This window comes from Ranitomeya imitator, chromosome 2, assembly GCF_032444005.1.
Source record: "Ranitomeya imitator isolate aRanImi1 chromosome 2, aRanImi1.pri, whole genome shotgun sequence".
Classification (NCBI taxonomy): domain Eukaryota; kingdom Metazoa; phylum Chordata; class Amphibia; order Anura; family Dendrobatidae; genus Ranitomeya; species Ranitomeya imitator.
In genome coordinates, this window is record NC_091283.1 from 270,540,514 (window position 1) to 270,564,070 (window position 23,557).

The 23,557-nt window shown below is 50.1% G+C and overlaps 1 protein-coding gene across 1 annotated transcript in view; it reads left to right on the forward strand.

Annotated features, from left to right (window-relative positions):
• The first annotated feature begins 1,500 nt into the window (after positions 1–1,500).
• Positions 1,501–23,557, forward strand: part of LOC138663097 (axin-2-like) — a 37,464-nt gene continuing 15,407 nt past the window's right edge. The window contains exons 1-5 of the mRNA XM_069749188.1: positions 1,501–1,849; positions 3,032–3,468; positions 3,569–3,709; positions 14,709–14,921; positions 21,801–21,968. Of these exons, the coding sequence (XP_069605289.1) occupies positions 1,733–1,849; positions 3,032–3,468; positions 3,569–3,709; positions 14,709–14,921; positions 21,801–21,968 (1,076 nt within the window). The 5' untranslated portion in view covers positions 1,501–1,732. The remainder of the gene's footprint in view (positions 1,850–3,031; positions 3,469–3,568; positions 3,710–14,708; positions 14,922–21,800; positions 21,969–23,557) is intronic.

Sequence of the window (23,557 nt, forward strand, 5' to 3'; positions counted from 1 at the left end):
TCTTCCTCCGCCGTCTCTAGCAGTCTCTTCCTCCGCCGTCTCTTGCAGTCTCTTCCTCTCCGCCGTCTCTAGCAGTCTCTTCCTCTCCGCCGTCTCTTGCAGTCTCTTCCTCTCCGCCGTCTCTAGCAGTCTCTTCCTCTCCGCCGTCTCTTGCAGTCTCTTCCTCTCCGCCGTCTCTTGCAGTCTCTTCCTCCGCCGTCTCTTGCAGTCTCTTCCTCTCCGCCGTCTCTAGCAGTCTCTTCCTCTCCGCCGTCTCTTGCAGTCTCTTCCTCTCCGCCGTCTCTAGCAGTCTCTTCCTCTCCGCCGTCTCTTGCAGCCTCTTCCTCCGCCGTCTCTAGCAGTCTCTTCCTCTCCGCCGTCTCTTGCAGCCTCTTCCTCCGCCGTCTCTAGCAGTCTCTTCCTCTCCGCCGTCTCTTGCAGTCTCTTCCTCCGCCGTCTCTAGCAGTCTCTTCCTCTCCGCCGTCTCTTGCAGCCTCTTCCTCCGCCGTCTCTAGCAGTCTCTTCCTCTCCGCCGTCTCTTGCAGTCTCTTCCTCCGCCGTCTCTTGCAGTCTCTTCCTCCGCCGTCTCTAGCAGTCTCTTCCTCTCCGCCGTCTCTTGCAGTCTCTTCCTCCGCCGTCTCTAGCAGTCTCTTCCTCCGCCGTCTCTTGCAGTCTCTTCCTCCGCCGTCTCTAGCAGTCTCTTCCTCTCCGCCGTCTCTTGCAGTCTCTTCCTCCGCCGTCTCTTGCAGCCTCTTCCTCCGCCGTCTCTAGCAGTCTCTTCCTCTCCGCCGTCTCTTGCAGCCTCTTCCTCCGCCGTCTCTAGCAGTCTCTTCCTCTCCGCCGTCTCTTGCAGTCTCTTCCTCCGCCGTCTCTAGCAGTCTCTTCCTCTCCGCCGTCTCTTGCAGCCTCTTCCTCCGCCGTCTCTAGCAGTCTCTTCCTCTCCGCCGTCTCTTGCAGTCTCTTCCTCCGCCGTCTCTTGCAGTCTCTTCCTCCGCCGTCTCTAGCAGTCTCTTCCTCCGCCGTCTCTAGCAGTCTCTTCCTCCGCCGTCTCTTGCAGTCTCTTCCTCCGCCGTCTCTAGCAGTCTCTTCCTCTCCGCCGTCTCTTGCAGTCTCTTCCTCCGCCGTCTCTAGCAGTCTCTTCCTCTCCGCCGTCTCTTGCAGTCTCTTCCTCCGCCGTCTCTTGCTGTCTCTTCCTCTCCGCCGTCTCTTGCAGTCTCTTCCTCCGCCGTCTCTAGCAGTCTCTTCCTCTCCGCCGTCTCTTGCAGTCTCTTCCTCTCCGCCGTCTCTTGCAGTCTCTTCCTCCGCCGTCTCTTGCAGTCTCTTCCTCCGTCGTCTCTTGCAGCCTCTTCCTCCGCCGTCTCTTGCAGTCTCTTCCTCTCCGCCGTCTCTTGCAGTCTCTTCCTCCGCCGTCCCCCGTGCTCCCGCAGTTTTGATGTCTGACAGGCGGCTTTGAAGCTCTGCGGCGGCGGCGGCTGATTGGCGGCGGCGGCTGATTGGCGGCGCGCAGTACAGAGGAGTCGCGGGGTTCCGCCGAGTGTAACCAACTGCTGGAGCCGCGGGCGAGGGCTGCCGGCCGCAGGATGCCGCTCCGTGACACCGCCGCTCCGGCTGATAAATATCCCGAGCAGTCACATCGCGACTGCGCTTCTCTCTACCTCTGTCGGAGATGGCACACATCGGACGCGGCTCCCGATAAACCTCGGCCGTCTCTCCTCCCCGCGCTTCCTAGAGGACACACCGGCTGCCCAGAGAGATGACCCCCGTGGAACCGGCGGCGTTCGCGGCTGAGCTCATCGCCCGGCTGCAGAGGGTTAAACAGGAGCAAGATACGCTGCAGACGCTGGAGGAGAGACTGCAGCAGATCACAGAGGTACCGGCGGCCAAGTCTGCCCCCTCCGCGGGGATCAGCCAGTCACCGGCCCTCCTCTGATCTCTCCACACTGTCTGTTCATCTGCCTCTTCTCTCCACACCTGTCTGTTCCTCCATCTTTCCCCTCTCCCCTCCATCTCTCTCCATCTCCCTCCCACCCTCTTGTCTCTCCCCTATCTGTAACCTCATCTGCCCCTCCGTCTCTTTCCCCCGTCTGTCCCTCCGTCCCTTTCCCCCCGTCTGTCCCTCCGTCTCTTTCCCCCCCGTCTGTCCCTCCGTCTCTTTCCCCCCCCGTCTGTCCCTCCGTCTCTTTCCCCCCCGTCTGTCCCTCCGTCTCTTTCCCCCGTCTGTCCCTCCGTCTCTTTCCCCCCGTCTGTCCCTACGTCTCTTTCCCCTCGTCTGTCTCTCCGTCACTTCCACCTGTCTGTCCCTCGTCTCTTCCCTGTCTGTCCCTCCGTCTCTTTCCCCCCGTCTGTCCCACCGTCTCTTTCCCCCCCGTCTGTCCCTCCGTCTCTTTCCCCCCGTCTGTCCCTACGTCTCTTTCCCCTCGTCTGTCTCTCCGTCACTTCCACCTGTCTGTCCCTCGTCTCTTTCCCCCCGTCTGTCCCTCCGTCTCTTTCCCCCCCGTCTGTCCCTCCGTCTCTTTCCCCCCCGTCTGTCCCTCCGTCTCTTTCCCCCCCGTCTGTCCCTCCGTCTCTTTCCCCCCCGTCTGTCCCTCCGTTTCTCCCCCCCCGTCTGTCCCTCCGTCTCTTTCCCCCCGTCTGTCTCTCCCCCGTCTGTCCCTCCGTTTCTCCCCCTCCCCGTCTGTCCCTCCGTTTTTCCCCCCTGTCTGTCCCTCCGTTTCTCCCCCCCCCCGTCTGTCCCACCGTTTCTCCCCCCCCCCGTCTGTCCCACCGTTTCTCCCCCCCGTCTGTCCCTCCGTTTCTCCCCCCCCCCCCCGTCTGTCCCTCCGTTTCTCCCCCCCCCCCGTCTGTCCCTCCGTCTCCAACCCCCCTTCCCCCGATCTCCCCCAGTCTCCTTCCCCCTGGATTTTCTCCCTCAGTCTCTTCCCAGCACTCACCTCCTCAGGCATTCTGTGCCCCCTTACACTGGCCAGAGATCTCCAGGAGACATTAACCCCTCATTGGCTGCCAGACCTCACCATTCTCACTTGTCTTTACCTTTTCCCATGTTTGTTCCCAGGAAGAACGAGATGAATGTGAGACCCCCATCTGCTTCCAGACGCCCTGTGAGCCCCTCACCTCCAACCACCAGCACATGACTCTGGGGTCTTGTGACTACGACGACCCCCAGGCCATACTAGACGACTACTTATCTCGGGTCCTGAAGACGCGCTGTCAGTCTCCGCCCGGTCTGGGGAGGTCTCGCTCTCGCGTGCGGCCCGCAGTGCTGGGGGTCCAGTCAGTGTCCTGCCCTCTGCTTGCCAAGAACTTTTTCATCAAGAAGATGACCAAACATGTCCACCACCACTACATCCACCACCACCGCACTGCGCCCCGGAGCATGGAGGAGGTCGAGGCAGAGGCTGTGCGCCGGGTGCAGTGTCTGTGCATCGGTCCTGCTGACTACTGCTGCTACCTACGGACCAGACCCCGCTGCCGAGGCGTGGACAATGCAGGGTAAGGTCTGGTGTCCGCAGTGAGTGCCGCCCGTAGCGTGTGCCGACACCAGTGATGGCGGCTGATGTGGCTCCTGATATCTCCCGTCTGTCTTGTCCAGGAGGATGGTGATATCTGAGCACCCGGGGGATGGCGGAGTGGAGCCCCCCACAGCTCTGTACCAGCTGCCTGTGGACCAGTTCTTACCCACAGTCTGGCAGAGGATGGCAGCGTGTGAGAACAAGTGGCCGAGCAAGCACAGGTACCGGGGGTCCAGCTGCTGGGATTGGGGTCCCTCCACCAGTGTCTGCAGGGGGCTGAGGACGGATGGAATATAAAACTGCACGAAAATATCCACTAGGGTGTGATTGTTGTGTGTGATCATCCCTGGTGGTCTGCGGCAGGGAAAGGGTTAGTGCCTGCATCCCTGGAGGTCTGCAGCAGTGAAGAGGTTAGTGCCTGCATCCCTGGAGGTGTGCGGCAGTGAAGAGGTTAGTGCCTGCATCCTTGGAGGTCTGCGGCAGTGATGAGTTTAGTGCCTGCATCCTTGGAGGTGTGCGGCAGTGATGAGTTTAGTGCCTGCATCCTTGGAGGTCTGTGGCAGTGAAGAGTTTAGTGCCTGCATCCCTGGTGGTCTGCGGCAGTGAAGAGGTTAGTGCCTGCATCCCTGGAGGTCTGCGGCAGTGAAGAGGTTAGTACCTACATCCTTGGAGGTCTGCGGCAGTGATGAGTTTAGTGCCTGCATCCCTGGAGGTCTGCGGCAGTGAAGAGGTTAGTGCCTGCATCCCTGGTGGTCTGCGGCAGTGAAGAGGTTAGTGCCTGCATCCCTGGTGGTCTGCGGCAGTGAAGAGGTTAGTGCCTGCATCCCTGGAGGTCTGCGGCAGTGAAGAGGTTAGTACCTACATCCTTGGAGGTCTGCGGCAGTGATGAGTTTAGTGCCTGCATCCCTGGAGGTCTGCGGCAGTGAAGAGGTTAGTGCCTGCATCCCTGGTGGTCTGCGGCAGTGAAGAGGTTAGTGCCTGCATCCCTGGAGGTCTGCGGCAGTGAAGAGGTTAGTACCTACATCCTTGGAGGTCTGCGGCAGTGATGAGTTTAGTGCCTGCATCCCTGGAGGTCTGCGGCAGTGAAGAGGTTAGTGCCTGCATCCCTGGTGGTCTGCGGCAGTGAAGAGGTTAGTGCCTGCATCCCTGGTGGTCTGCGGCAGTGAAGAGGTTATTGCCTGCATCCCTGGAGGTCTGCGGTAGTGGAGAGGTTAGTTCCTGCATCCCTGGTGGTCTGCGGCAGTGAAGAGGTTAGTGCCTGCATCCCTGGAGGTCTGCGGTAGTGGAGAGGTTAGTGCCTGCATCCCTGGAGGTCTGCGGCAGGGAAAGGGTTAGTGCCTGCATCCCTGGAGGTCTGCGGCAGTGAAGAGGTTAGTGCCTGCATCCCTGGAGGTCTGCGGCAGTGAAGAGGTTAGTGCCTGCATCCCTGGTGGTCTGCGGCAGTGAAGAGGTTAGTGCCTGCATCCCTGGAGGTCTGCGGCAGTGGAGAGGTTAGTGCCTGCATCCCTGGTGGTCTGCGGCAGTGGAGAGGTTAGTGCCTGCATCCCTGGTGGTCTGCGGCAGTGAAGAGGTTAGTGCCTGCATCCCTGGAGGTCTGCGGCAGTGAAGAGTTTAGTGCCTGCATCCCTGGTGGTCTGCGGCAGTGAAGAGTTTAGTGCCTGCATCCTTGGAGGTCTGCGGCAGTGAAGAGGTTAGTGTCTGCATCCCTGGTGGTCTGCGGCAGTGAAGAGTTTAGTGCCTGCATCCCTGGAGGTCTGCGGCAGTGAAGAGGTTAGTGCCTGCATCCCTGGAGGTCTGCGGTAGTGGAGAGGTTAGTGCCTGCATCCCTGGTGGTCTGCGGCAGTGAAGAGGTTGGTGCCTGCATCCCTGGTGGTCTGCGGCAGTGAAGAGGTTAGTGCCTGCATCCCTGGAGGTCTGCGGCAGTGAAGAGTTTAGTGCCTGCATCCTTGGAGGTCTGCGGCAGTGAAGAGGTTAGTGTCTGCATCCCTGGTGGTCTGCAGCAGTGAAGAGTTTAGTGCCTGCATCCCTGGAGGTCTGCAGCAGTGAAGAGGTTAGTGCCTGCATCCCTGGTGGTCTGCGGCAGTGAAGAGGTTAGTGCCTGCATCCCTGGAGGTCTGCGGTAGTGGAGAGGTTAGTTCCTGCATCCCTGGTGGTCTGCGGCAGTGAAGAGGTTAGTGCCTGCATCCCTGGAGGTCTGCGGTAGTGGAGAAGTTAGTGCCTGCATCCCTGGAGGTCTGCGGCAGGGAAAGGGTTAGTGCCTGCATCCCTGGAGGTCTGCGGCAGTGAAGAGGTTAGTGCCTGCATCCCTGGAGGTCTGCGGCAGTGAAGAGGTTAGTGCCTGCATCCCTGGAGGTCTGCGGTAGTGGAGAGGTTAGTGCCTGCATCCCTGGTGGTCTGCGGCAGTGAAGAGGTTAGTGCCTGCATCCCTGGTGGTCTGCGGCAGTGAAGAGGTTAGTGCCTGCATCCCTGGAGGTCTGCGGCAGTGAAGAGTTTAGTGACTGCATCCCTGGTGGTCTGCGGCAGTGAAGAGTTTAGTGCCTGCATCCTTGGAGGTCTGCGGCAGTGAAGAGGTTAGTGTCTGCATCCCTGGTGGTCTGCGGCAGTGAAGAGTTTAGTGCCTGCATCCCTGGAGGTCTGCGGCAGTGAAGAGGTTAGTGCCTGCATCCCTGGTGGTCTGCGGCAGTGAAGAGGTTAGTGCCTGCATCCCTGGTGGTCTGCGGCAGTGAAGAGGTTAGTGCCTGCATCCCTGGAGGTCTGCGGTAGTGGAGAGGTTAGTTCCTGCATCCCTGGTGGTCTGCGGCAGTGAAGAGGTTAGTGCCTGCATCCCTGGAGGTCTGCGGTAGTGGAGAGGTTAGTGCCTGCATCCCTGGAGGTCTGCGGCAGGGAAAGGGTTAGTGCCTGCATCCCTGGAGGTCTGCGGCAGTGAAGAGGTTAGTGCCTGCATCCCTGGAGGTCTGCGGCAGTGAAGAGGTTAGTGCCTGCATCCCTGGTGGTCTGCGGCAGTGAAGAGGTTAGTGCCTGCATCCCTGGAGGTCTGCGGTAGTGGAGAGGTTAGTGCCTGCATCCCTGGAGGTCTGCGGCAGTGAAGAGGTTAGTGCCTGCATCCCTGGAGGTCTGCGGCAGTGATGAGTTTAGTGCCTGCATCCCTGGAGGTCTGCGGCAGTGAAGAGGTTAGTGCCTGTGTTATAGGAAATTTTAGAATCTCTGGGCACTCAGCCCTCTCCCTCCTTCCCTCTCCCACAGATTGTCAGTTGTTTCCTGTCTCTGAATGGCGGACTGGTAACACTGACATACAGGAGGAGGATAGTGGAGATAGTGAAGGGACAATCTGAATTAACATGCAGGCAGCTCCTTTTTGGAGTAAGTGATCCTGGCAATACCAAGGAGGATGTCTGTTGTGCGTAAGACAAAGGTATATAGATTGAACAGATCATTAAGGCAGGAAAGGTTTATTCAGAGGGCTGGATAACAAAGGTACAGTGCCTTGCAAAAGTATTCGCCCCCTGGAACTTTTCAACCTTTTCCCACATACCATGCTTCAAACATAAAGATACCAAATGTAAATTTTTGGTGAAGAATCAACATGTGGAACACAATTGTGAAGTTGAACGAAATTTATTGGTTATTTTACATTTTTGTGGAAATTCAAAAACTGAGAAGTGGGGCGTGCAATATTATTGGCCCCCTTTATCTTAATACTTTGTTGCGTCACTTTTTGCTGCGATTACAAGTCACTTGGGGTTTGTCTCTATCAGTTTTGTACATCGAGAGACTGAAATTTTTGCCCACTCTTCCTTGGCAAACAGCTCGAGCTCAGTGAGGTTTGATGGAGATCGTTTGTGAACAGCAGTTTTCAGCTCTTTCCACAGATTCTCGATTGGATTGAGGTCTGGACTCTGACTTGGTCATTCTAACACCTGGATACATTTATTTGTGAACCATTCCATTGTAGATTTTGCTTTATGTTTGGGATCGTTGTTTTGTTGGAAGACAAATCTCCATCCCAGTCTCAGGTGTTTTGCAGACTCCAACACGTTTTCTTCAAGAATGGTCCTGTATTTGGCTCCATCCATCTTCCCATCAATTTTAACCATCTTCCCTGTCCCTGCTGAAGAAAAGCAGGCTCAAACCATGATGCTGCCACCATGTTTGACAGTGGGGATGGTGTGTTCAGGGTGATGAGCTGTGTTGCATTTACGCCAAATATATGGTTTGTCATTGTTGCCAAAAAGTTCGATTTTGGTTTCATCTGACCAGAGCACCTTCTTCCACATGTTTGGTGTCTCCCAGGTGGCTTGTTGCAAACTTTAAACACTTTTTATGGATTTCTTTGAGAAATGGCTTTCTTCTTGCCACTCACAGTTTTTGAATTTCCACAAAAATTAATAAATTTCATTCAGCCTCACAATTGTGTTCCACTTGTTGTTGATTCTTCACCAAAAATTTACATTTGGTATTTGTCACAACCGCTGATACCTGTCCGGCCGGCGTGGTCCCTACGTCCCTCCTCGTTCTTTTCTGCACGGCTTCTCTGGCTCCCGGCGCATGTGCCGTAGCGTCTCTTCCGCCGCTCGGGTTTCTGGGAGGTTGTGACCCGGTGGCCCCGCCTCCAATATGGCGGTGCCCACCGGGTAGTTCTGCTCGGCGCTTACCCAGGTAAGCGCCTGTGTATCTTCGCTGCTGCGATTCTGCTTAGTAGCTGATCCTGCATAGTTCTCAGGCCTTCTTCTGCCTTCTCACTTGCTAGTTCCAAGTGTTCCTTCCCTCCTGTGCTTGTCTCGTCTATTCCTGGCTCTTTTGTCTCTCTCTGTCTCTGGCCGCGACCCAGAGGGTCCACTCTCGGGTTCACCATTCCCTCTGTCTCACTCCCATCTAGCGTGATAGTATACACAGGCCATTGATCCCGCTGGAGCTGCTCAGAAAGAGCTACTCTTTTTACGAGAGAATCAGTCCCGTATGATGGCCTTTATGAAGTCCATGGACTCTCGTCTGTCCTCACTTCAGTCCTCCAACCCCGGGAATGCTTCCCAATTGGCCAGTTTGCAGCAAGAGCTGGTGAAACAGCGAGACACCCAAGCCCATATTTTAAGTTACATGGCCTCTGTAGACACTCGGCTTCTCTCCTTGCAATCTACTGCCGCTCCTGTCCCGGCTTCTCACGCATCTCCTCGTCTGGCTAAACCACCACGCTATAACGGAGATCCCAAATTATGTCGGGGATTCTTAAATCAGTGTCGCCTTCATTTCGAGCTTTTGCCTTTACTGCCCCACTGATCGGGCCAAGATAGCTTTTATAATTTCTCACCTGGAGGCAGATGCGTTGGCGTGGGTAAATCCTCTCTGGGAGCGTGATGACCCTGTGATTTCACAATTAGCGGATTTCTTTGAGACTTTCCGTTGATTATTCGACGAACCAGGTCGCCTGGCCTCTACTATGGAGTCCCTATTTAATTTACAACAGGGGTCCTTAACTGTTGGTCAGTATGCCATTCAGTTCCGCACTCTATCTTCCGACTTGAGTTGGAATAATGAGGCTTTGGTGGGGGCATTTTGGCGAGATGTACCCGGGTGTATTAAAGATGAGTTAGCGGGTCGCGATACTCCAACCAATTTGGAGGATCTGATCTCTTTGGCTACCCGTATAGACCTTTCGATTTCAGGAGCGAGCCCGTGAGAGAAGGATTCCTCGGTCTTCCCTGTCTTCACATAGACCACTTAGTCCTAGACCCAGGGTGTCCGCCACCGTGCCTGTGCCAGAGCCGATGCAAGTTGACCGGCTCAAAAGGTCTGAGCAACGGTGCCAGGAGAGACGCACCCAAGGTCTTTGTTTCTACTGTGGCAGTGCCTCCCATCTCCTTCGTGCCTGTCCGGATCGTCCGGAAAACTCCTCCGCCTAGGCCAGGTAAGAGAGGCCTCCCTAGGTGCATGTGATACCTCTCTACCCCTCACTCTTTCTGTCTTATTGCACGTTTCTGGTAAATGCTTCTCCTTACTAGCCTATATTGACTCAGGTGCTGCGGGGAATTTTAAGGCTAGGTTCACATTGCGTTCAGTGTCTCCATTTAACGGACTACGTTACCCACGGCATAACGCGGTGTAACGTAGTCCGTTAACGGCGCCATTGAATGCAATGTCGGACGCATCGCTAGCGCACGCCCACAATGGGCGTGCACTAGTGATGCATCCGACATTGAGTGACGGACCCGAGACCCGGGCTGCAGCATTTCTGGGTCCGTCACCGCGAGCGCAGATGGAGCTAGCAGATGCTCCATCTGCGCTAGCGCTGTGCAAAGTCGGCACTTGCGTCAGCGCAGTCCGTTTAACATATGCATTGAACGGACTGTACTAACGCAATGTGATCCTAGCCTTAGGCTAGAGGAGGTTATTACATTTTCTGTTCCCGTTAGGACCTTAGAAAATCCCCTTTTCCTCGCCTCGGTGGATGGCAAGCCCCTGCAAGAGACTAACCCAGGTCACGCAGGTAGTAGAACTTCAAGTAGGGGTTCTGAATAAAGAGAAAATTGCGTTTTATCTTCTGGCCAATATTTCGCATTCTGTTCTCCTAGGTCTACCATGGTTGCGGACCCACGAGCCCGCTTTAGATTGGTATAATGGCAATGTTCTTCATTGGGGGGATTCCTGTCAGGCTCGGTGTCTGCTGCCGGTGCGTCCTGTTGGTGTTTCTCGCTCTTCCCTTGATCCTTCTTGCCTGCCTTCTGTTTACTCTTCTTTTTCTGTCTTCAAAAAAAGGGAAGCAGAGACTCTTCCTCCACATCGATCCTATGACTGCCCAATAGACCTTGTTCCTGGTACCATGCCTCCGAGAGGAAGAATCTATCCCCTCTCGCCTGCAGAGACTCAAGCCATGTCAGAGTATGTTCAAGAAAATCTGGCCAGAGGCTTCATTCGGAAATCCTCTTCCCCCGCCGATGCTGGTTTCTTTTTCGTAAAAAAAAAGATGGCTCTTTGTCCTTGCATAGATTACAGAGGTTTGAACAACATTACGGTAAAAAAAAAATACCCATTGCCACTAATCTCCGAGCTCTTTGACCGTCTTAGAGGGGCACGAGTGTTGACTAAGCTGGATCTTCGAAGAGCCTACAACCTGGTTCGTATTCGTGCAGGAGACGAGTGGAAGACCGCATTCAATACCCGTGACGATCACTACGAATACTTAGTTATGCCTTTCGGCCTCTGCAATGCACCTGCTGTATTTCAAGAGTTTGGAAACGACGTCTTCAGAGATTGCCTTTAAGCTAGTGTCGTAGTCTATCTTGACGACATTATCATCTTCTCTCCGGATCTCTCCACCCATCCGGAGACGTCCGTCTAGTTTTACAGCGTCTCCGGGAGAATCATATTTTCCCCAAGATTGAAAAATGTGTTTTTGAACAGTCCAGTCTACCTTTTCTTGGATATATTATCTCTGATGCCGGACTAAAGATGGACCCAGCTGAGGTGTCTGCTGTTCTGGATTGGCCACGGCCCGTCGGGGTAAAAGCCATTCAGTGTTTTCTTGGCTTTGCCAATTATTATAGGCAATTTATTCCTCATTTTTCCTCCTTAACCAAACCCATCTCAGCTCTCACTCGCAAAGGAGTCGATTCCAACTATTGGTCCCCGGAAGCACAGAACGCATTTCTAACTTTGACACAGAGGTTTGCTGCTGCCCCTGTGCTGCACCGTCCAGATGCCAACAGACCCTTTGTTCTTGAGGTGGATGCATCTTCCATAGGAGTTGGAGCAGTCCTTTTACAAAGATCTGTTTCTGGACGTATCGTCACGTGTGACTTCTTCTCTAAATCGTTCTCCTCAGAACGTAATTATTCCATTGGTGACAAAGAACTGTTAGCCATTACGTTGGCCTTAGAGGAGTGGCGTTATCTCCTCGAGGGGGCTGTTCATCCCTACATTATTTTTACGGATCATAAGAATCTGGCCTATGTTCAGTCTGCCCAAAGACTAAATCCTCGACAAGCCAGATAGCCCTTGTTTTTTGGACATTTTGATTTTGAGCTCCACTTCCGTCCAGGTGATATAAACGTCAGAGCCGATGCTCTCTCCGGATCCTTTCAACCTTTGGATGAAGTAGGGAGTCCTGCACATATTATTGATCCGGCTAGGATCATTTCCATGGCTCCTTTGGATGTAATTTCTCCGCCTCTTGGGAAGACCTTCGTGGCAAGCGGTGACAGAATGAGGGTTCTGCAGTGGGATCACTCCTCCAAGTTTGCCGGGCACGCAGGAAGCAAGAAGACTACCTCTCTTATTTCACGCCACTATTGGTGGCTGCCTCTTTGTCAAGATGTGCTGGATTTCACCGCTTTGTGCTCCTCTTGCGCTAAGAACAAAGTTCCTCAGCAATTACCTCCTGGACTCTTGCATCTCCTTCCAGTGCCTTCAAGTCCTTGGAGTCATATTGCTATGGATTTTATCACGGATCTCCCTCGCTCTTCGAATTGTTCCGTCATTTTGGTAGTTGTGGATCGATTTTCCAAGGTGGCCCACTTCGTACCCTTATCTGGATTACCATCTGCTCCCGAATTAGCGAAGATCTTCATTCATCATATCTTGCGACTTCATGGTTTTCCTCTACATATTGTATCGGATCGAGGAGTCCAGTTCACCGCCCGATTTTGGAGGGCTCTGTGCGGTTTAATGAAAGTGACTCTAGATTTCTCCTCCGCTCATCATCCTCAGTCTAATGGCCAGGTTGAGCATGTTAATCAAGTTCTCACGTCTTATCTACGACATTTCTCCAATGCTCATCAGAATGATTGGGTTTCCTTGCTTCCATGGGCTGAATTGGCCTATAACAATCCTAGTGAATCTTCTTCTAAGTCTTCATTCTTTGTAGTCTTTGGGCAACACCCTGGCATTCCTCTTCCCATTTCCTGCACTTCAGGCGTACCGGCGGCGGATTCTCTGTCCTTGGAGTTCTCCAAAATTTGGCAGGAGACTAAAGAGGCTCTTATGAAGGCTACTAATTGAATTAAAAGGTATGCAGATAAGAGACGTCTTGATGCTCCTCCATATCAACCAGGAGATAAGGTCTGGCTCTCCTCTCGTTAAATTAGACTTAAAATCCCCTCACATAAACTGGGCCGTCGTTACATTGGTCCCTTTGAAATTTCTAGTTGAATCAATTATGTAGCTTATAAGAAAAAACTGCTTGCCTCTTTGCGTATTCCTAATACTTTTCATGTCTCGCTTCTTAAACCCGCAGTATTTAAGAGTTTTCACTCGTCTCCATCTTTTGTCCCTTCTTTCTCCACTTCTGATGATCTATTCGAAGTTAAGGATATTCTAGCCCAAAAGACTGTTAGGGGTCGGATGTTATTTTTAATTGACTGGAAGGGATTTGGTCCTGAGAAGAGATCGTGGGAACCTCGAGAAAACATCAGTGCACCCCATATTTTAAAGAGGTTTCTTTCCAGCTTTAAAAAGAAGGGGAGTAAGAGAGGGGGTACTGTCACAACTGCTGATACTTACCTGTCTGGCCGGCGCGCTCCCGATGTCCCTCCTCGTTCTTTTCTGCCCGGCTTCTCTGGCTCCCGACGCGTCGGCGGTTCGCGCATGCGCCGTAGCGTCTCTTCCGCCGCTCGGGTTTCTGGGAGGTTGTTACCCGGTGGCCCCGCCTCCAATATGGCGGCGCCCACCGGGTATTCCTGCTCGGCTTCACGGAGGAAGTCCGCAGCCCTCCGCAGATCAGGTAAACGCTAGTGTGAAACTAGCCTAATATTGCACGCCCCACTTTTCAGTTTTTGAATTTCCACAAAAATTAATAAATTTCATTCAACTTCACAATTGTGTTCCACTTGTTGTTGATTCTTCACCAAAAATTTACATTTGGTATCTGTCACAACCGCTGATACTTACCTGTCTGGCCGGCGCGCTCCTGACGTCCCTCGTCGTTCTTTTCTGCCCGGCTTCTCTGGCTCCCGGCACGTCGGCGGTCCGTGCATGTGCCGTAGCGTCTCTTCCGCCGCTCGGGTTTCTGGGAGGTTGTGACCCGGTGGCCCCACCTCCAATATGGCGGCGCCCACCAGGTATTTCTGCTCGGCGCTTACCCAGATAAGCGCCTGTGTATCTTCGCTGCTGCGATTCTGCTTAGTAGCTGCTCCTGCATTGTTCTCAGGCCTTCTTCTGCTTTCTCACTTGCTAGTTCCAAGTGCTCCTTCCCTCCCGTGCTTGTCTCGTCTATTCCTGGCTCTTTTGTCTCTCTCTGTCTCCATACTCTCCAGTATGGCCGTCACTTACTGTTTTTGTTTCTTTTTCAGCTCACCGCCTCCAGTCATCTTCTTATCCCCTGTGTTCCTGCTTTTCATCTTCGCCCAGTCATCCCTTTGGCTCCGGCAGTTGCGGTTCCATCCTCCTTGGGCCTGCTCCTAACACTCCCTGTATAGGGGGTGTGTCCATCATGTTTGCTCGCCCTTGGGGGCTCTGGGGCCGCGACCCAGAGGGTCCACTCTCTGGTTCACCATTCCCTCTGTCTCACTCCCATCTAGCGTGATAATATCTTTATGTTTGAAGCATGATATGTGAGAAAAGGTTGAAAAGTTCAAGGGGGCCGAATACTTTCGCAAGGCACTGTTTATTCCATGCTTGGTATCGGAGGTGTATATACTACATGTTGACTGCGAGTTCCCCGATAACCGGCCTAGTACTGGAGACAGCCTGAGACCTTTTCCTCCATGTAATTGTCCAGACAATAGGGAGCAACAGAGCTGTTTGCTCCAAGGATCGCAGCGGGTGGATCTGCGTGACCTCCCAGGCTGCCATGTTTGACAAATTGGTGACAGCGGTGGGATTCTGGATGGTCAACCCAGTGTCGTACATCGACAGCCTGCATCACTGGTGGTCTGTGGCAGGCAAAGGGTTAAAGTTGCAGACCTGGTGGGTGACATGTCCCTGCAGGCTCCAGTGTTGACCTCTCCCTCTCACACCGACTCACTCTCCCCCTCACACCGACCCCCCCCTCTCGCATACACCTTCCAGTGACCCCATTGATCACCTAACTCCTCGTTTTCCTGCTTCTGCACTGTCCTCCATGATTGGACCGAGCGCTTCATCAGCCCCTGATCATTTCTGTAAGTTGTGCCACCATAAAGGGGTCCGTGCTCAGAAGGATGGGGGGGCTCGCTGGGTGCAGCTGCTGCGTCTCCGTGTTGCCCCCTTCTGTTCGTGGTCTGTATGACAGTCGCCTTCTTCTTTCCTCAGTGCACAGAACATTAGTAGCAATGTGACCTGTGAGAACGCCCCAGCCTCATCAGCGGAGAGCCCGGCAAGACCTCATCAGTGGAGCGCCCCCACTAGGTCCAAACAGCTCCCGCACCCGCCTGTCCAGGACACAACACTGCTGTCCGTCAGCACACTGGCTCAGCTGGAAGAGGCCTGCAGGAGGCTGGCGGAGGCGTCCAGACCAAAACCCAGGTGAGGACCCCCTATAGAGGCCATCAGACAGGAGATGGCGCACTGCCCACAGGGCACAGACACCCCCGGCCCTGGAACAGAGATGATCTGACACCTCAATCCTCGAGACTGTAAGGCCCTCTTTTTGTCCTCTATGTGCCCACCATGTGCCCTCGTCTTGTGCTCGCTATGTGGCCACCATGTATCCGCATGGTCCCAGTGGGGGGGTGGAGAGTGCAGATAACGCTGGAGGCCACATCGGAGCCCCCTCCCCACCTGTTTACCCCGCATTGTGTCCTGTCCCCCTCGGCTCTTTCCTCTTTATCGCCCGCCCAGTCTCCAACTGTGGACGCTGCCTGCTGCTAGAGAAATTCAAGACATGAAACGCGCAGCTGGAGCCGCTCCGACTCTGCCACCGCTTCCCATCTGCTGCTCCGCAACGTCTGCTTTGTTTTATTCATTGCCATTTTAACTCCGAGACTTGTTGCATGAGGGCGGCGCAATATATACAGTGTGTGTGTATATATATATATATATATATATATATATATATATATATATATATATGTATATACAGTGGGGCAAAAAAGTATTTAGTCAGTCAGCAATAGTGCAAGTTCCACCACTTAAAAAGATGAGAGGCGTCTGTAATTTACATCATAGGTAGACCTCAACTATGGGAGATAAACTGAGAAAAAAAAATCCAGAAAATCACATTGTCTGTTTTTTTAACATTTTATTTGCATATTATGGTGGAAAATAAGTATTTGGTCAGAAACAAAATTTCATCTCAATACTTTGTAATATATCCTTTGTTGGCAATGACAGAGGTCAAACGTTTTCTGTAAGTCTTCACAAGGTTGCCACACACTGTTGTTGGTATGTTGGCCCATTCCTCCATGCAGATCTCCTCTAGAGCAGTGATGTTTTTGGCTTTTCCCTTGGCAACACGGACTTTCAACTCCCTCCAAAGGTTTTCTATAGGGTTGAGATCTGGAGACTGGCTAGGCCACTCCAGGACCTTGAAATGCTTCTTACGAAGCCACTCCTTCGTTGCCCTGGCGGTGTGCTTTGGATCATCGTCATGTTGAAAGACCCAGCCACGTTTCATCTTCAATGCCCTTGCTGATGGAAGGAGGTTTGCACTCAAAATCTCACGATACATGGCCCCATTCATTCTTTCATGTACCCGGATCAGTCGTCCTGGCCCCTTTGCAGAGAAACAGCCCCAAAGCATGATGTTTCCACCACCATGCTTTACAGTAGGTATGGTGTTTGATGGATGCAACTCAGTATTCTTTTTCCTCCAAACACGACAAGTTGTGTTTCTACCAAACAGTTCCAGTTTGGTTTCATCAGACCATAGGACATTCTCCCAAAACTCCTCTGGATCATCCAAATGCTCTCTAGCAAACTTCAGACAGGCCCGGACATGTACTGGCTTAAGCATTGGGACACGTCTGGCACTGCAGGATCTGAGTCCATGGTGGCGTAGTGTGTTACTTATGGTAGGCCTTGTTACATTGGTCCCAGCTCTCTGCAGTTCATTCACTAGGTCCCCCCGCGTGGTTCTGGGATTTTTGCTCACCGTTCTTGTGATCATTCTGACCCCACGGGGTGGGATTTTGCGTGGAGCCCCAGATCGAGGGAGATTATCAGTGGTCTTGTATGTCTTCCATTTTCTAATTATTGCTCCCACTGTTGATTTCTTCACTCCAAGCTGGTTGGCTATTGCAGATTCAGTCTTCCCAGCCTGGTGCAGGGCTACAATTTTGTTTCTGGTGTCCTTTGACAGCTCTTTGGGCTTCACCATAGTGGAGTTTGGAGTCAGACTGTTTGACGGTGTGCACAGGTGTCTTTTTCTACTGATAACAAGTTTAAACAGGTGCCATTACTACAGGTAATGAGTGGAGGAAAGAGGAGACTCTTAAAGAAGAAGTTACAGGTCTGTGAGAGCCAGAAATCTTCATTGTTTGTTTCTGACCAAATACTTATTTTCCACCATAATATGCAAATAAATTGTTAAAAAAAACAGACAATGTGATTTTCTGGATTTTTATTTCTCAGTTTGTCTCCCATAGTTGAGGTCTTCCTATGATGTAAATTACAGACGCCTCTCATCTTTTTAAGTGGTGGAACTTGCACTATTGCTGACTGACTAAATACTTTTTTGCCCCACTGTATATATATATATATATGTATATATATATATATATATATATATATATATATATATATATATACTGTGTGTGTATGTAAATATAGTGTGTGTATATATATAGTGCATGTGTATTCTGTATGTGTATATATATTTAGTGCGTGTGTATATACTGTGTGTATAATGTGTGTGTTTATTCAGTGTATGTATATATAGTGCATGTGTATACTGAATGTGTATATATAGTGTGTGTGTATATACAGTGTGTATGTATATATAGTGTGTGTGTGTATATATATATATATATATATAACGGTTGTATACTATGTGTGTATATATGTAGTGCGCGTGTGTATATACTGTGTATATATATGTATATAGTGCGTGTGTATACTGTATGTGTTTATATAGTGTGTGTATATTGTGTGTGTATACTGTGTGTGTATTTTTTATATATTAGTGTGATTGTATACTATATGTGTGTGTGTGTGTGTATACTGTATGTGTATATACAGTGGGGCAAAAAAGTATTTAGTCAGTCAGCAATAGTGCAAGTTCCACCACTTAAAAAGATGAGAGGCGTCTGTAATTTACATCATAGGTAGACCTCAACTATGGGAGACAAACTGAGAAAAAAAAATCCAGAAAATCACATTGTCTGTTTTTTTAACATTTTATTTGCATATTATGGTGGAAAATAAGTATTTGGTCAGAAACAAAATTTCATCTCAATACTTTGTAATATATCCTTTGTTGGCAATGACAGAGGTCAAACGTTTTCTGTAAGTCTTCACAAGGTTGCCACACACTGTTGTTGGTATGTTGGCCCATTCCTCCATGTAGATCTCCTCTAGAGCAGTGATGTTTTTGGCTTTTCGCTTGGCAACACGGACTTTTAACTCCCTCCAAAGGTTTTCTATAGGGTTGAGATCTGGAGAATGGCTAGGCCACTCCAGGACCTTGAAATGCTTCTTACGAAGCCACTCCTTCGTTGCCCTGGCGGTGTGCTTTGGATCATTGTCATGTTGAAAGACCCAGCCATGTTTCATCTTCAATGCCCTTGCTGATGGAAGGAGGTTTGCACTCAAAATCTCACGATACATGGCCCCATTCATTCTTTGATGTACCCGGATCAGTCGTCCTGGCCCCTTTGCAGAGAAACAGCCCCAAAGCATGATGTTTCCACCACCATGCTTTACAGTAGGTATGGTGTTTGATGGATGCAACTCAGTATTCTTTTTCCTCCAAACACGACAAGTTGTGTTTCTACCAAACAGTTCCAGTTTGGTTTCATCAGACCATAGGACATTCTCCCAAAACTCCTCTGGATCATCCAAATGCTCTCTAGCAAACTTCAGACGGGCCCGGACATGTACTGGCTTAAGCAGTGGGACACGTCTGGCACTGCAGGATCTGAGTCCATGGTGGCGTAGTGTGTTACTTATGGTAGGCCTTGTTACATTAGTCCCAGCTCTCTGCAGTTCATTCACTAGGTCCCCCCGCATGGTTCTGGGATTTTTGCTCACCGTTCTTGTGATCATTCTGACCCCACGGGGTGGGATTTTGCGTGGAGCCCCAGATCGAGGGAGATTATCAGTGGTCTTGTATGTCTTCCATTTTCTAATTATTGCTCCCACTGTTGATTTCTTCACTCCAAGCTGATTGGCTATTGCAGATTCAGTCTTCCCAGCCTGGTGCAGGGCTACAATTTTGTTTCTGGTGTCCTTTGACAGCTCTTTGGTCTTCACCATAGTGGAGTTTGGAGTCAGACTGTTTGAGGGTGTGCACAGGTGTCTTTTTATACTGATAACAAGTTTAAACAGGTGCCATTACTACAGGTAATGAGTGGAGGAAAGAGGAGACTCTTAAAGAAGAAGTTACAGGTCTGTGAGAGCCAGAAATCTTGATTGTTTGTTTCTGACCAAATACTTATTTTCCACCATAATATGCAAATAAAATGTTAAAAAAACAGACAATGTGATTTTCTGGATTTTTTTTTCTCAGTTTGTCTCCCATAGTTGAGGTCTACCTATGATGTAAATTACAGACGCCTCTCATCTTTTTAAGTGGTGGAACTTGCACTATTGCTGACTGACTAAATACTTTTTTGCCCCACTGTATATTTAGTGCGTGTGTGTGTATATATAGTGCGGTTGTATACTATATGTGTGTGTGTATATATAGTGCGTGTATACAGTGTGTGTGTGTGTATATAGTGTGATGCAGGAATTGATGCACAAGGAGCCCGACCTAGTATTGAGTGCATTTACTGAACACACATTTCAGTAGGACATGTCAGATTTTACAATCATTTTTCAAGCTGGTGTTATAAAGTATTCTAATTTACTGAGATAATGACTTTTGGGTTTTCATTGGCTGTAAGCTATAATCATCAACATTAACAGAAATAAACACGTGAAATAGATCACTCTGTGTGTAATGTCTATAGAATATATGAGCTTCACTATTAGTATTTAAGAAATGAAATAAATTCACTTTTTGGTATTCTAATTTTTTTGAGAAGCATCTGTGTGTATACATGTGTACAGTATATGTGTATAGTGTATGTGGAGACACAGGGGGTCGGTGGGCATCCCCATCTGCCAGCTGGAACCACATGGACCAGAGATCACACCACTGAATGCCTGCTCTCTATCCCTGTTGGCAGAACACTAAGACAACACAGGGTGAGGGTAACACAGTGTGGCAATGCTTTATTGAACCACAACACGCAATAGCAAACAGAACAGTCCCAGCACAATAACCAAGATGGCGCACATTAGAGTCTCACCCTTCCGCTGACTCGTCGGGATAATGGCAGCTGTGACTTAGATCTTCCAGGGTCGCTACCCCACCTGTGGCACGCACACAGAGAGGAGGTAACGACAAGCGTAGGAAAGCCCATTGAGTCCATACAAGGTACACAGCCAGTTGATCAAATGATCACAACCTGGCATCTCTAAACATGTCCATGGAGCCAGGTGACCGGCAGGTCCCAATCTTGGCTTTCTCCAAACGTATCCATGGTCCAGTGATGGTCAAATGTGGCGGCTCTGTATTTCTTCAGTTGGAGTGATGATGCTATGACTTCTGTAATGTAGACTCCCTGAACATGGGCAGATCCTCCTTTTTATAGGTCACAACTTCTCATTCAGTCATTCCTCCACAGTCTTGGGGGAAGGTGGAAGGAGACCATCCCTCACTGCTGGAGTGTTCAAACAACATGCATAGATTGTCCTTCATATTGCAGAGAACCAATGGGTCATCAACATATTAACATTCAGACATTGTGCCTTTATTTCCCAAAGGCAGTAGAAAAATACAAGGACAGACACAATAGGTAATCAGCAGCCAGTGAATTCATTACAATAAGGGCCAACAGTCCTTCTCACGAACTCCAGCTCCTGTCCCTGGCCTGCTGACATAATATGTCTGGGTAATTCAGATTAAATGTGATGTCGCCACAGTGTGTGTGTGTGTGTGTGATGGATGGATGTATGTATGTACAGTGTATATATGTGTACAGTATGTGTGATCTGTATATACAGTGTGTATGTATATATACTGTGTGTATATACAGTGTGTACAGTACAGACCAAAAGTTTGGACACACCTTCTCATTGAAAGATTTTTCTGTATTTTCATGACTATGAAAATTGTACATTCACACTGAAGGCATCAAAACTATGAATTAACACATGTGGAATTATATACTTAACAAGAAAGTGTGAAACAACTGAAATTATGTCTTACTAGATGGCAGAATCGGGAGTCTAGAATCCATATATACTTTATTTATTCAAATGTAAGAATAATACCAATATACCCAATGTGGCAAAGAAGAGGTTAATAAACAGCAGTCTCTCAGTATAACAGTCAGTGAATAATAGGCAGTATATGGAGAAAACACCAAACAAAAGTTCAAAATTGGTGTGAAAATGTCACTGAACCACTTCACAACTAAATATATATAGTTTTGGTAAATGGTATTATCATTTTTTTTGACGAAATTCGGCAGGAGCTTGAAGAGCAACGTCACTGGGCCCGCCTCCACGCAGTAGAAACTTGCTGTGAGGTAAAAATTCAAAAATCACACCAAAATGGCGGGCGGAGTGTGTCACAGTACGGCACGTTTCTGATTGGTCGCTCGCAGCAGGCAGCAACCAATCAGACACTGGACACTGTTGACGTCACTTATCTCCGGACATTAGCTCCGGACATTAGCTCCGGACAGGAAGTTGGCACAAATTGCAGGAAGTAGTATTCTAGGCAATTATATATTAGATATTCTAGGTTCTTCAAAGTAGCCACCTTTTGCTTTGATGACTGCTTTGCTTTTGCTACTTTGAAGAACCTAGAATATAAGACATAATTTCAGTTGTATCACACTTTTTTTGTTAAGTATATAATTCCACATGTGTTAATTCATAGTTTTGATGCCTTCAGTGTGAATTTACAATTTTCATAGTCATGAAAATACAGAAAAATCTTTCAATGAGAAGGTGTGTCCAAACTCTTGGTCTGTACTGTATGTGTGCAGTATGTGTGATCTGTATATAGTGTGTATATAACCTTCGAGTGTCTGAACTGGACATTTGAGGGTCTGGTGCGCTCAAGCCCCCCCCCTCCCCCCCTGCGTCACTGCTGGTTATTTTTGCATTTGTATACAGTCCTATTACTCTCTGTTATCAGCCTCCTTTTTCTGAACATATCATAGCAAGTCTCTTCTATTTTTGTTCAAGACATAAAGAACCAAAAATCCTGCAGAGCGCCCCCTGTCCTGCGTCCTCCGAGCTCACGGTCACCTACTTCTTCTGCGGGGAGGCGATCCCGTACCGGCGGATGCTGCGGGCGCACAGCCTGACCCTCGGCCACTTCAAGGACCAGCTCAGCAAGAAAGGCAATTACAGGTACGAGGCCAGAAGTATTCCTGTAAGGACAGACCGCCTGCGTGAGCCAACCATCACATGAATGTCACCCGCCATCATCGGTCCTCCATGACCATCATGGAAGGACGGCATTGGGGTTACAAGCCCGCACTGCTCCAGATCATACAGAAGTGAGGGCCATGTGTCCTCCGTGTAGGAAGCCGGGTGGGGCGGTGAGCCATCATGGCTGAATGAGCAGATGTGACCAATCCATCACTGATTCCGTCTATAGTGAGCAGACATGACCAATCCATCACTGATCCCATCTATACTGAGCAGACATGACCAATCCATCACTGATCCCATCTATACTGAGCAGACATGACCAATCCCGTCTTTAGTGAGCAGACCTGACCAATACATCACAGATCTCCATCTATACTGAGCAGACGTGGCCAATCCATCACAATCTAATCTATAGTGAGCAGACGCGTCCAATCCATCACAGATCCCATCTATACTGAGCAGACGTGACCAGTCCATCACCGATCTATAGTGAACAGACATGACCAATCCATCAATATGCTGAAAAAGCTCAAAACTCAGCACACGCGACCAATCCATCACCTATCCCCTCTACAAAGAGAAGACATGATCAATCCATCACAGATCCTATCTATAGTGAGCAAATGCCACCAATCCATCACCGCTCATCTATAGTGAACAAACAGGAGCAATCCATCACCCATCCTGTCTATAGTGAGTAGACGCGATCAATCCATCACCGACCGCGTCTAAAGTGAGCAGACGCAACCAATCCATTACCAATCCCGCCTACAGAAAGCAGATCCGACCAATCCATCATCAATCCTATCTGTAGTAAGCAGACACATTACCATTACCAATCGTATCTATAGAGAGCAGACCTAGCCAATCCATTACCAATCCTGTCTATACTGAGCAGACCCGACCAATCCATCACCAATCGCGTCTATAAAGAGCAGACCCGACCAATCTATCACCAATCGTGTCTATAGAGAGCAGATGCTACCAATTCATCACCAATCCGCTCCATCTATAGTGAGAAGATGTGACCCACCCATCGCCAATCCTGTCTATACTCAGAAGACTGTTGTGAATTCTGTGGTCAAGCTCCCTCCTGTGGTCATGAGTGGTACTTCGGCTGGTTCTGTCTATGAGCTTCCTTTGGTGGATGTGAGTGGGGCTGCGGCTTCTGAGTTTCCTTCCTCAGGTGATGAGGTTAAGTCGTTAGGTGCTGCTCTATTTAACTCCACCTAGTTCTTTGTTCCTGGCCTCCAGTCAATGTTCCAGTGTTGGTCTTGTTCTCTCCTGGATAGTTCTTGTGGCCTGTCTACCCTGCATAAGCTAAGTTTTGCTGGTGTTACTTTTGTTTGCTATTTTTTCTGTCCAGCTTGCTATATTGGTTTTTCTTGCTTGCTGGAAGCTCTGAGACGCAGAGGGAGCACCTCCGTACCGTTAGTCGGTGCGGAGGGTCTTTTTGCGCCCTCTGCGTGGTTGTTTGTAGGTTTTTGTGCTGACTGCAAAGCTATCTTTCCTATCCTCGGTCTATTCAGTAAGTCGGGCCTCACTTTGCTAAAATCTATTTCATC